Source organism: Hemibagrus wyckioides, linkage group LG06 (assembly GCF_019097595.1).
Source record: "Hemibagrus wyckioides isolate EC202008001 linkage group LG06, SWU_Hwy_1.0, whole genome shotgun sequence".
In the NCBI taxonomy this organism is placed as follows: domain Eukaryota; kingdom Metazoa; phylum Chordata; class Actinopteri; order Siluriformes; family Bagridae; genus Hemibagrus; species Hemibagrus wyckioides.
Window position 1 is genome coordinate 39,862,725 of NC_080715.1, and position 11,917 is coordinate 39,874,641.

Consider the following 11,917-nt stretch of genomic DNA (forward strand, 5'->3'; position numbering starts at 1 on the left):
TTAAAGATAGAGATGCAGCATATTTTATAAACTGTATCACTGACTAAGGTTTTGCTCGTTCTTATCATATCACACAGTGAGCCGTGTGGCGTTAGGTTATTTTCTGACAACTTAAGATGCTAAAAATATTCAAAATAAAATATGAAAACTTTCAATCTTTCCTTAAAGAAAAAAATAGATTTTTGCTAAAATTGTTTTTTAAAAAAATGCCATAATTGAAAGCAAAATTCTAATGAACATATTCTGAGCGTTCACAATATACACTTTAGGCTCATGAAATTAAAAATATATAAATATAAATATATAAAAATCATTTTTTCTGAAATAAATAAATCTTTTTTTTTTCATCTTATGCTTGAGGAAAAAAATAAATAAATAAAATCAAACAAAATAAAAATAAATAAATAAAAACATCCTAACACAATTGACATAAAATCTACACACATGGAAAAAAAAAAATTCAGAATTTTTTAAAAATTAAAATAAATATATCATTTAAATCAAAATACATTTGGAAAATATTCAGCATAGGAATTATGTGAAAAATTAATTTGTATGAATAAATCTATCTACAGAAAATAATCTCCTTATCCTATTTGTAAGGCTGTGATATTTACCTAAATTAAAAAAAAAAAAAACATTATAAATAAATTAATCAATATAAATGTCAAAAGCATGTATTTTTTCTCTCTTGTTTTGATTAAAACAGCACAATTCCTTGCAGGATATTCCAATTGAAATTCCACATGTCCATCCCTCCTGCTTATTTTCCGCCTGTTAATTCTGACACTTTAATCTGGTGCGCTCTGCTCAGCCGAGTTGGATAATCCTGCTGAAGCGAGGGAGGGTTAGGATAAAAACAGGCTCCAGCCCTTAATTTGTTCCTGTTCAGGAGGATAAAACTGAACACTTTCACCCTTCTAGTGAACTTTGCTTATTTCTGTAGCTGTAATAGATAGATAGATAGATAGATAGATAGATAGATAGATAGATAGATAGATAGATAGATAGATAGATAGATAGATAGATAGATAGATAGATAGATAGATAGATAGATATGACCTGTCCAGGGTGTACCCTGCCTTTCACCCAGTGTGGGCTGGGATAGGCTCCAGCAGATCCCCGTGACCCTTATTAGGAATAAAGCGGGTATAGAAAATGGATGGATGGATATATATAGAAGAGAAGAAAAGAAAAAGACATAGCCTTGAAATAAGTCATGAAACGGAAATAAATTCACATTAATTATAGTCTATGAGAATATTCCTTTCCTGATTATTAAATATTTGAATACGATTTGTCTTCATTTCTAACTCCATAGCCTATAATCCCCCTCCCATAGCCTAACAGATAAAATCATAAATTATCGTAATGAGGAGCCGAGAATTTGCTACCTCTATTTATTTCTAGGGTTTCTTAGAGTCCATATTTTATTGGATTAAGCAGCGCTTCTTGAATACTAACCAGTGGAAATGCCATCACATCACAGCTCTGCCTGACTCGCCTGAAAGAGCAGTCATTTATTTCCATTGCAAATGAGTTCCTTTTTTTTCTTTTTTTTACCTGACCCTTATTCGGATGGGGTGAGATAATAGATTTTTCTCCCTCTCTATCAACCGAGATGTGAATTCATTACAGGGATTAAGGGATTTTTTTTTTAAAGAAAGCAACGTTTTGGTCCACTCCAACATCCAGGGATCTGTGCATTAAAGCGTTGAAGGGGTTGCGCATGCGCAGTGTGTTTGACTGAGAGCGAGCGAGAGAGAGAGAGAGAGAGAGAGAGAGAAAGAGAGAGAGAATCAGGGAGCTATCCGTGCTGCTGTTTGCTTATCAGTTTTCTTCCTCAGTAGAGAGCTGTGTGTTTGTGTGTGTGAGAGAGAGAGAGTGTGTGTGTGTGTATGAGTGTGAGTATGTGGTGGGTTTAAGTGTGTGTTTTTTATGGACGCCATGGACGATGAGTTGAAATGTCCAGTATGCGGGTCCTTCTTCAAGGAGCCGATTATTTTGCCGTGCTCACACAACGTGTGCTTGGCGTGCGCGCGGAACATCACGGTGCAGACCCCGGATGGTGAGCAGCCTCCGCCGCCGAGCCGCGTGTCGGCCGGCTCGGACTACGACTTCACGGACGCTGATAAGCTGAGCGAGACGGACAGCGGCTACGGCTCGTACACGCCGTGCGCCAAGTCGCCGAACGGCGTGCGCGTTTTCCCGCCGGCGCTGGCGCCCCAGGCGCACCGCCACCGCTCCGTGACGTGCCCGCTGTGCCACCGCAGCGCCTCGCTGGACGAACGGGGCCTCCGCGGCTTCCCGCGCAACCGCCTGCTCGAGTCCGTGTTGGCCCGGTGCCGCGCGACCCCCGCCAAGTGCCAGCTGTGCGACCGCAACCCGGCCGACGCCACGGTCATGTGCGAGCAGTGCGACGTGCTGTACTGCGCGCCTTGTCAGCAGCGGTGTCACCCCGCCCGAGGGCCCCTGGCCAAGCACCGGCTCGTGTCGCCCGCCACCGGGGTCGCCGCGCGCACCGCTGGAGCAGCCGCAGCTGGAGCGCAAGCAGCCGCCGCCGCCGCCTCCTCTGCGTGCGCCGAACACGACGCTCAGAGCTGCAGCGCGTACTGCGTCACCTGCAAGATCCCCGTGTGCTACCTGTGTATGGAGGACAGCAAGCACGGAAAACACGACGTGAAACCCATAGCGGCCATGTGGAAGCAGCACAAGGTGAGATCATCTGAATAGAACTCTGAATATCTAAACTTCCCTTTAAACATAGTGTTTAAGCTCCAATTACTCGTGTGTGTGTATCTTCACTCTTAAAAATAGAAACCCTGGGGTTCTTTACTTAGATCCCTTTGAGCTGAATAAGCTGCTATAGTGACAACAAAGGGCTATAAAAGAGATCTGTGGGTTGAACTTTGCTTTCAGAATGCATTCACATTCTCCTATAATTTTATAATGATCTCTTTTTCCTTATTACATTATTAAAACAACAGATGATGAATGAATAAACCCATAAAAATCTCTATACAGAACCCCAGATAGCCTCAGATGTGTGTTTAGTGTTTATTAAACATTGCTGCACCTGGTACGCACCTGACTGGTGTCTATTATGGGATGGCAGAGATGAGGAACGCACCAATAATTATACGTTTATAAAGTGGTATTTAGTAGGAACTCTATATAGAAGGGTTCTTTGGATTAAACATTTAAATCAGTAGTGGTTCCAAACCAATCTAGAACCCTCTAAGGTTCTCTAAAGAACCTTTTCCTTTAAGAGTGTACTAATCTAATAAATACCTCTTTATAATTCACTGCTGAATTCTTTACTCTAGTCTATCTCTGCCATCCCATAATATACACCGATCTCCATGGTGCAGATATTATTTGGGTAGGAGTGGTAGTGGGTATAATTGGATATAAGATGAACAGTTTTTATGAGGGCAGAACAGACCTACAGCTGGTCTGTGGGATGTGGTAGCTCAGTGGTTAAGGTGCTGGAAACCCGATGGGAAAATTGTGAGATTGAATCCCAGGACCACCAAGCTACCACTCCTGGGCCCCTTAACCCTTGATTGCTCAGTTGTATAAACTGAGAGTTGCTCTAGATAAGGGTGTCTGCTACATGACAGAAATGTAAATGATCCAGCCTCCAGTGATGATCCAGGTTCTGGATCTGACGGTTTTACTGCTGCTGAAATTCCCAGTTTTCCAATTAGAAAAATCGCAAACCAGATTCATTCCAATAATCAATTTTTGCTTCAGCTTTAAAGGTCAGCTGCAGGAAGTCCAGTAGATGTGGAAAAATCTGCAGCTTATGTGGAGGTGTGTGTGTGTGTGTCTTTGTGTCTTTGGTATAAAATTGCTCACTCGATGCATTAAACATGTACAAGTTCACACTCACTTCCTGTAGGCTATTTCTGTCCTCCTCTCTCTATTACTTTAAAGCCTTTAAAATGCACAAACACACACACACAAACACACACACACACTCAAACGCAATACCTCCCACAAGTGTTTTCCATGTGCGTGTTACTCGGTTGACGCAAACGCAGCATTTGTAATTGGTGTCTGTGGGAGTAGGTCACCAGTTTTGTGGAGGAAGAGGAGTGAGAGCTTGTGTGTGAGTGAGTGTGTGTGTGTGTGTGAGTGTGTATGTGTGTGTGCCTGTGATTCAGCCTACATCCGTCTCTCCCACTGTGCATCTGATCTTCACACGCTAGTGAATCTGAGTGCACTGCATAAACCCATCAAAGTTCTCCTCTCCAGGACAGACGGCTGAGATGAGAGCACCCAGCATGCGGCTGTCTTCCGAACCAAGGCTTCTTGTTATTAAAAGCTTAGCAACACAGAACCATTGACCTTAACACTGGGTATGTTGTAAATTCCAGAACACAGACCACATGTATAACATGTATACAAGACAATCAAGCCATGAATATACAGCGTATAAGAATTACGGGTTAGCATAGTTTCTAATAACTAGTGAAAACTCCAGGCGGTGGTAGCTCAAGCAGTTAAGGCTCGGGGTCATTGACTGGAAGATCGGGGTTCAGGCCCCAGCACCAGCAGGCTGTTACCATTGGGCCCTTGAGCAAGGCCCCTGACCCACCCTGTTCCAGGGGCACTGCATCATGGCTGACCCTGCACTTAAGGTGGTGGTAGCTCAAGTGGTTAAGGCTCTGAGTTGTTGACCAGAAGATCAGGGTTCAAGCTCTAGCACTGCCAAGCTGCCACTGTTGACAGTTCTTAACCTCCCTGCTCCAGGGGCACTCCATCATGGTTGACCCTGTGCTCTGACCCCAACCTCCAAGGATGGGATAAAAAAATTCACTTTGCTGTAATGAATATGTGACAAATGACGACAACTTAATAATAATACTTAAAAAAAAATCATCCACATGTTAACAGTTTTATTTGTTGTAGAACATCTGTGGAGTCAGTTATGGCTTGTGTTATAGCAGCTATAAACAGCCTCTTAAAGAAACCAAGAAACCCTCAGAGAGTACACTTATCTGTCCTCAAGACTTTCCCAGTGTGCAAAACTGACCCCTGACACTGGAGACTCCTTCCGAGAAACGTTACACAAACGTCTCCAACAATTCCCAGTATAAATTCTAACCAGCTGCTCTTATAGAAAAACAATCCTGACCAATCAGAATCCAGCACTGAACAGAGCTGTGATGTAATATCCGTGATCAGATGCGTTATTAAAAACCCATTGATTTGCTTCTGGGTTTCAGACAATAGCTGCAACCACGATCCTTCTGGTTTAACAGCATTGTTCATTCGCTTCTAAGGAAACCGCTCAGTTTCCTTGGTGATTTATTTGCTGGAAGGCAGAAGACAGAAAGAGTGGGTGAAAGAAACATGAGCGTGTCTTCAGTGCACTCAGACAGAGGGAACATGCAGGAGTGAACACACAGGAGGTTTCAGCTACATTAACCTACATTCAGCCTCCTCACGCTATAGTAAGCGTCATTATTGACGCAAGAGCTGCATGTCCTGGTTACATGCCGAGGACACAGCACAGTACGAGATATGATGCTCCTGTTTCACTCCAGCTCGGGGGTGTCCGAGCTTATTCCAGAATGTGCCGGAATGGGTGTGGGGGCCGGTTTTGAGATGTGGGATGTGGTACCTTAGTAGTTAAGGTGTTGGGCTACTGCTTAGAAGGTTGTGAGTTTGAGTGCCAGGTCCACCAAGCTGCCACTGCTGGGTCCCTGAGCAAGGCCCTTAATGCTCAGTTTAGCAAATGTAAGTTGCTCTGGGTAAGGGTGTCTGCTAAATGTAAATGTTTTCATTCCAGCCAAGCAGGAGCCACACTGGAGTCTATGATCAACTCATGGAAGCAGGTGGTTGATTGGAAAGAAAACCTGCACACACACTTGACCCTCTGTGGAGAAGATTGGATATCCCTTGAACTTGATAAAACATGGATCTATTGTTCCGGTCTGGGAAGTCCGTTCAAGAACGCCAAACTCATTGTTCGGTTTAAGATGCCAGCCATATAGGAAGTACCTAAGAAGGCCAAGTTGTGGCTGTAAAGGTATGCATGTGGTCAGAAAGAATACTAGACAGTTTCCCCACACGAGTCCTGTTGCCAAGAGACAGGTTGAGTCCGTGGATTCTGAGAGTATTCAGAGTGGTTATTTGTGTCTCAGACTCAAAACTAATCAAAACCTTTCACCTTATTCAAACCAGCTTTTTATCTATACATCGATCCAGTAACCAACGGCCATCAGTCACTGGTTCAGGTCAGGGTCAGGCTCGAGATCAAAGGTCAGGGTGTAAAGTCTTACTCTAATGAGGTGATCGTCGTCAATCATGCACTGATGGAGAGCATCAGTGTAAATATAGATCCGTTGAGAGCTGGTCAGCCATAAAACCCAGCTAGTTGCCTTTTTTTTTTTGCCAAATAGCCAAATGGTCAGGGGCAACATCATTAACCTTCAGAACATTTGTTGCCTTGACTTTATTACTAGAGCTCTCACATTTGTAATGTCATCATTTGGTGTGTATGAGAACAAAATTTAAAGGTTATTTTCTCTCATGAGAAAGTAACATGGGGAGCCAGGTTGCCAAGGTGAACATTTTCTCGATATAACACTAGAGCTGTTGAATTCTCAGTTCTGATTGGTCAGAAGGTGTTGAATTAAACAGCAGCTCTGAGACTAGCTCAGACTTGCAAGCTTTATATCGATAGCACTACGGTTGCCATAGCAATGGCTAATTTATCGTGACTTGCCCGGCATGCCGGGCACCCCACGTAATAAATCATTTTCAAGTGACCAAGCATTCCGATTGGTGCCGAGGGCCTCGGTTCAAATCCCAGGATGTCCAGATAAGGAATTGACGCAGTAAAATACAGGAGTGGAGGCTGGAAGGAGCGAGGATGAGCTATTTAGAGCGCTCTAGCGTGGGTCCTCTTACACAAAGTATCTGTGAAGAAGTCTGACATTTCCGTCAGCTCCGGTTCTTTCTCCGGCAAATCAAGGCAACAACTGCTTCAGTCTGGTCTTAGTGATTTTTTATCATGTTGAAGGGAGGATATTAGTCAGTGAAGCCTCTCTACCTTCTCCCACATACTGTATTCATTACCAGAAGGAAGGGCCTCATGAATATTTGATGACGTCGGGCCTTTAAGAGCGTATAAATGATGGACGGTGAGTGTCATAATTAGTCCACAGAGTTCCACAGCATTAATGTGCAGGGATAAATTCCCAAATAATAATGAAAGAGAGATGGTGGGAGGTGAGTGGAAGGGAGAAATCTGGAAGGGGCGTATATGAAAGCCCACATGCTGTACGATTTATGACCTCTTTGCTACAACTATATGAGTAACACCTTGAAAATGCTTTCTCAGCAAGTTATAATTCATCCAGCAAAAAAGCAGCATGTGGTAGAAGCTCCTTGAGCTTGGTGCTAGCATTTGTTCTTATTAGCCACGGAAGAAATCTTTGGTCAGGATCCATTTGGTCCATCCAGGATCTATTCGGTTGATCAATTAGACCTGTACATGTAACGGAGGCCAGTGCAGGTAAACTTCACTCCCTCGATCTCAAGAGGTGAACTAGTGACTGAGGCTAGAGGCTGTGGTCTTTTCTACAGCTGTTTATTCCAGTTTCCTCAAATGCCTCGCAAATCATGGCAGATGTGTTTGTGTATCAGTGTGTCTTTCTTTCTTTCTTTCTTTCTTTCTTTCTTTCTTTCTTCATAACCCACATCCCTTCCTCCCTTCTTTCTTTCTTTCTTTCTTTCTTTCTTTCTTTCTTTCTTTCTTTCTTTCTTTCTTTCTTTCTTCATAACCCTCTCTCCCTTCCTCCCTCCCTCCCTTCTTTCTTTCTTTCTTTCTTTCTTTCTTTCTTTCTTTCTTTCTTTCTTTCTTTCTTTCTTTCTTTCTTTCTTTCTTTCTTCATAACCCTCTCTCCCTTCCTCCCTCCTTTCTTTCTTTCTTTCTTTCTTTCTTTCTTTCTTTCTTTCTTTCTTTCTTTCTTTCTTTCTTTCTTCCTTCCTTCCTAACCCTCCCTCCCTCCCTCTCTCCCTTCCTCCCTCCTTTCTTTCTTTCTTTCTTTCTTTCTTTCTTTCTTTCTTTCTTTCTTTCTTTCTTTCTTTCTTTCTTTCTTTCTTTCTTTCTTTCTCCCTTCATAACCCTCTCTCCCTTCCTCCCTCCCTTCTTTCTTTCTTTCTTTCTTTCTTTCTTTCTTTCTTTCTTTCTTTCTTTCTTTCTTCTTCTTCTTTTGAAGTGAGAGCTTAACTGCAGGTGACAGAGTGAACACCACAAACACACACACACACACACACACAGTTTTGTTTGCTTTCTACAGCTATTTTTTCCCCCACTTTCCACACATGCATCGCAAATATTAAAGAAGCACCTCGTTAGATCCTCTCTCTGTGTGTGTGTGTGTGTGTGTGTGTATCAGTGTGTGACTAACCAAAGTCACTCTGCGCATGTTCCCCTGAGAAGATCCTAAATCAAGGTCACTCCAGCATCAGCACATATTTGTGTTGTTTTATATCACACACACACACACACACACATCCTCTAAAACCCATGCAAATATCAGCTCCAAATGTCAAACATATCCCTAATGTGTCTTCTCCATCTCTTTCTTTCTGTCTCTCTATTTCTTTCCATTGTTTTTTTATTGAAGCACATTATCAGATAAAAGCTCTGAGTGTTTGCAGCAGGATAAAAGAATGCACCTCGTTTCATTAGAGAGCACTCTGTGTCACACACACACACACACACACACTCTTATCCACAGTTACACTGCGCTACACGCCTATCCAGCTCTAACCCGGATTTGAGCTGTTGTTATTTCCAGAACATTCCAATTTGTATTTCTGCTCCGTGAATACAAAATGATCTTGATTTTATTTTAAGACACAGGACTCAGAACTCAGACGTAACTACTGAATGAAATAATCAAAAACGAAGCACATCTCCAATAGCTGTACTGAAGTCATCAGCAGGCGTTCCCATGCGACTACCGGTTGCCATAGTAACCACCTTTATCAGTAAAAGGGATTCGCTGTATGTGTGAACGGTTCCTGTGTAAATATTGGTAGAAGTTTGGAATATTGGAAAGATATTCAATTCCTCATGGGATAAGAGCCTTTATGGTCACTTTTCCCCAGTCTGTCCAGTACACTATTCCTCTCCCAGTGTTATTTCCCAACACAGAGGGAATTACATGACCCGTTGCCAATCCAGTGTGCCAAACGGAGCAGCCGGTTTTCCATATGCGACCCTGGTGTCACGCTGCCTTCCTTTCTGTCCCAAACACTGAAATGCACTGACCATGTCCGAATAATGGCATCCTACATACGTTTCGTTTTTTAAATTTTTTTATTAAAGATAGAAATCTTATAGACATAAAGGAGTGCTGAGGTTTTCTATCTAGCATTGTTTTATTTAGTGGTGTTTAAAACTACATGTCTGATCTGATGATAAGTCTGATTTCTTTCTTTCTTTCCTTCCTTCCTTCCTTCCTTCCTTCCTTCCTTCCTTTTCCTTCTTTTCCTCCGTCCTTTTCCTTCTTTTCCTTCTTTTCCTCCTTCCTTCCTTCCTTCCTTCCTTCCTTACTTACTTACTTGTAATATCAATCACTCATCTAATTTTGACAATTGTGAAGTCAGAGCTTAATTGCAGGTGACAGAGTGACCACCCTGCTGCACCACTGACCCTTATAGCATCATAGACTCTCTCTCTCTCTCTCTCTCTCTCTCTCTCACACGTTGTGACAGAGACATGCGCGAGCATATCCGATCCGTCACAGCCCTGTTAGCCGACCGGACAGCTTGTCGAGGCAGATGGCACGTTAATGGAGTGAGGAGGAGTGTGTCTGAATGTGTGTGTGTGTGGATTGGTTTAAGATCCTGCTGATCACTGGGTGGCCCAAAGGAAGAGGAGCAGGTGGGAAAAAAGTCTGTGTTCATGTATGAGTATGGATTAGGTCCAAGGTCTGGTTGAAGGGAACAATCACCATTTCTTATCACAAGTCCTGGAGCTTGATTAGCATCCGAGGACGGATTTTATCCAGGTGTTAAATTCATGAGTTCAAGAGTTCTAATGCTTATATACTTATATGTGCTTATAACTAACTAACTAACACAATATTAAATACAACTATAAATAAAATAGATAAGAAAAGGAGGAATAAATTGAGGTAACAGTGTCTGTTTTTTTCCCCTTACTTTTATTTCTGCTGCCTGTATTTAATATAACTTGAATTTTGTAAATTCAAACTTCAGGGAAAAAAAGAATTAATTAATTAATTTGTTTTTTATTTTTTAAATTTATTTTATTTTTTCCTTTTTAATTTATTATTAGTATTTTATTTATTAATTAATTTATTTTTATTTATTTTTGGAATCTGGAATTACCTTATGTTGCCAGTAAATCTATTATAGGGCATTTTTAAAAAATAAAAACCCATCCCATTATGACTCCTGTGTTTAGTCCATTATGAGCGACCTGCTGTACCTCTTCCTCCGGGACTCGTTTTTTTCTCCGGCTCTGGCGTCTAATCAATTTGGCATCGGAGTCTGAATAGAGAAGATTATCTATGAAGGTGCCAGCAGCCAGATGAAGCTTCGGTATTGATGCTGTTGGCAACACTGGGAAGATTTTCAGGATTTCGTTGCTTTATTTAGCAGAGCATTCGTTATAGACAGCATTATTTTTCCTCATTCTGTGTCTTAGTCACGCTGGAGTTTGATTAGAAATGGAATCCTGCCACATTTTATATATTTTCAGTTACTAATTCACTATAGCTGTTGGTCTTAGACGCCGGGAATTTGCTACTTTAATCGACGCCAAATCATCTTCAACAGCCGTGTAAATGAACTTGAATTAATCATAGACAATAATTGTGTGTGTGTGTGTGTTATCTGCAGTGCCAGTTGTCTCAGGCGTTGAACGGCGTATCTGATAAAGCGAAGGATGCCAAGGAGTTCCTGGTGCAGCTGAAGAACCTGCTCCAACAGATCCAGGTACAGTTTTGATTTTAGTGCATCGCATTAATTACAGATTTAAAAAGCCCACAACAAGACCTAAGACACTGCTCGGTTATATGGTTTTGCACTATACTGCCAAAAGTTTTGGGACACCCCTCCAAATCATTGAATTCAGGTGTTGTTTTTCAGGGGTTGGGCTCGGACCCTTAGTTCCAGTGAATGGAACTCTTAATGCTTCAGCATGGTCCATAAAGACATGGATGAGTGAGTTTGGTGTGTCCTGATCTCAACCCAATGGAACACCTTTGGGATGAATTAAAGCGGAGATTGCGAGACAGACCAAAACTGGGACATCTGCCTTTCCATGCACATGAATGTAATATGGAGTTGTCCCGCCCTTTGTAGCTATAACAGCTTCAACTCTTCTGGGAAGGCTTTCCACAAGGTGTAGGAGTGTGTTTATGGGAATTCCTCTAGAAGTGTATTTGTGACGTCAGGCACTGACGTTGGATGAGAAGGTCTGGCTCACAGTCTCAACTCTAATTCATCCCAAAGGTGTTCGATCAGGTTGAGGTCAGGACACTGTGCAGTTCCTCCACACCAAACTCACCCATCCATGTCTTTATGGACCTTGCTTTGGTCACTGGTGTGCAGTCATGTTGGAACAGGAAGGGGTCATCCCCAAACTGTTCCCACAAAGAGCATGAAATTGTCCAAAATGTCTTGGTATGAAGCTGAAGTATTAAGAGTTCCTTTCACTGGAACTAAGGGGCCGAGCCCGAGTCCTGAAAAATAACACCTGAATTCAATGATTTGGAGCGGTGTCCCAAAACTTTTGGCAATAAAGTGTAGCTCAGTTTTGTGTCAATACTTTTGCATTTGAATAACCAAAAGCCTGGTTGTGTGTCTGTACGGTATTTTACGCTATTTTATCGCAGGAAGAAAGATCCCTAGCCTCTAA

General features: G+C 42.2%; 1 protein-coding gene across 3 annotated transcripts in view; it reads left to right on the forward strand.

Moving 5' to 3' along the window:
• Positions 1 to 1,606: 1,606 nt before the first annotated feature.
• Positions 1,607 to 11,917, forward strand: part of LOC131354612 (E3 ubiquitin-protein ligase TRIM9) — a 26,194-nt gene continuing 15,883 nt past the window's right edge. For 2 of the 3 annotated variants that reach the window (XM_058392468.1, XM_058392470.1), the window contains exons 1-2: positions 1,607 to 2,715; positions 10,897 to 10,992. In XM_058392468.1, the coding sequence (XP_058248451.1) occupies positions 1,939 to 2,715; positions 10,897 to 10,992 (873 nt within the window). In that variant the 5' untranslated portion in view covers positions 1,607 to 1,938. The remainder of the gene's footprint in view (positions 2,716 to 10,896; positions 10,993 to 11,917) is intronic. The other variant, XM_058392469.1, reaches the window with a different exon arrangement.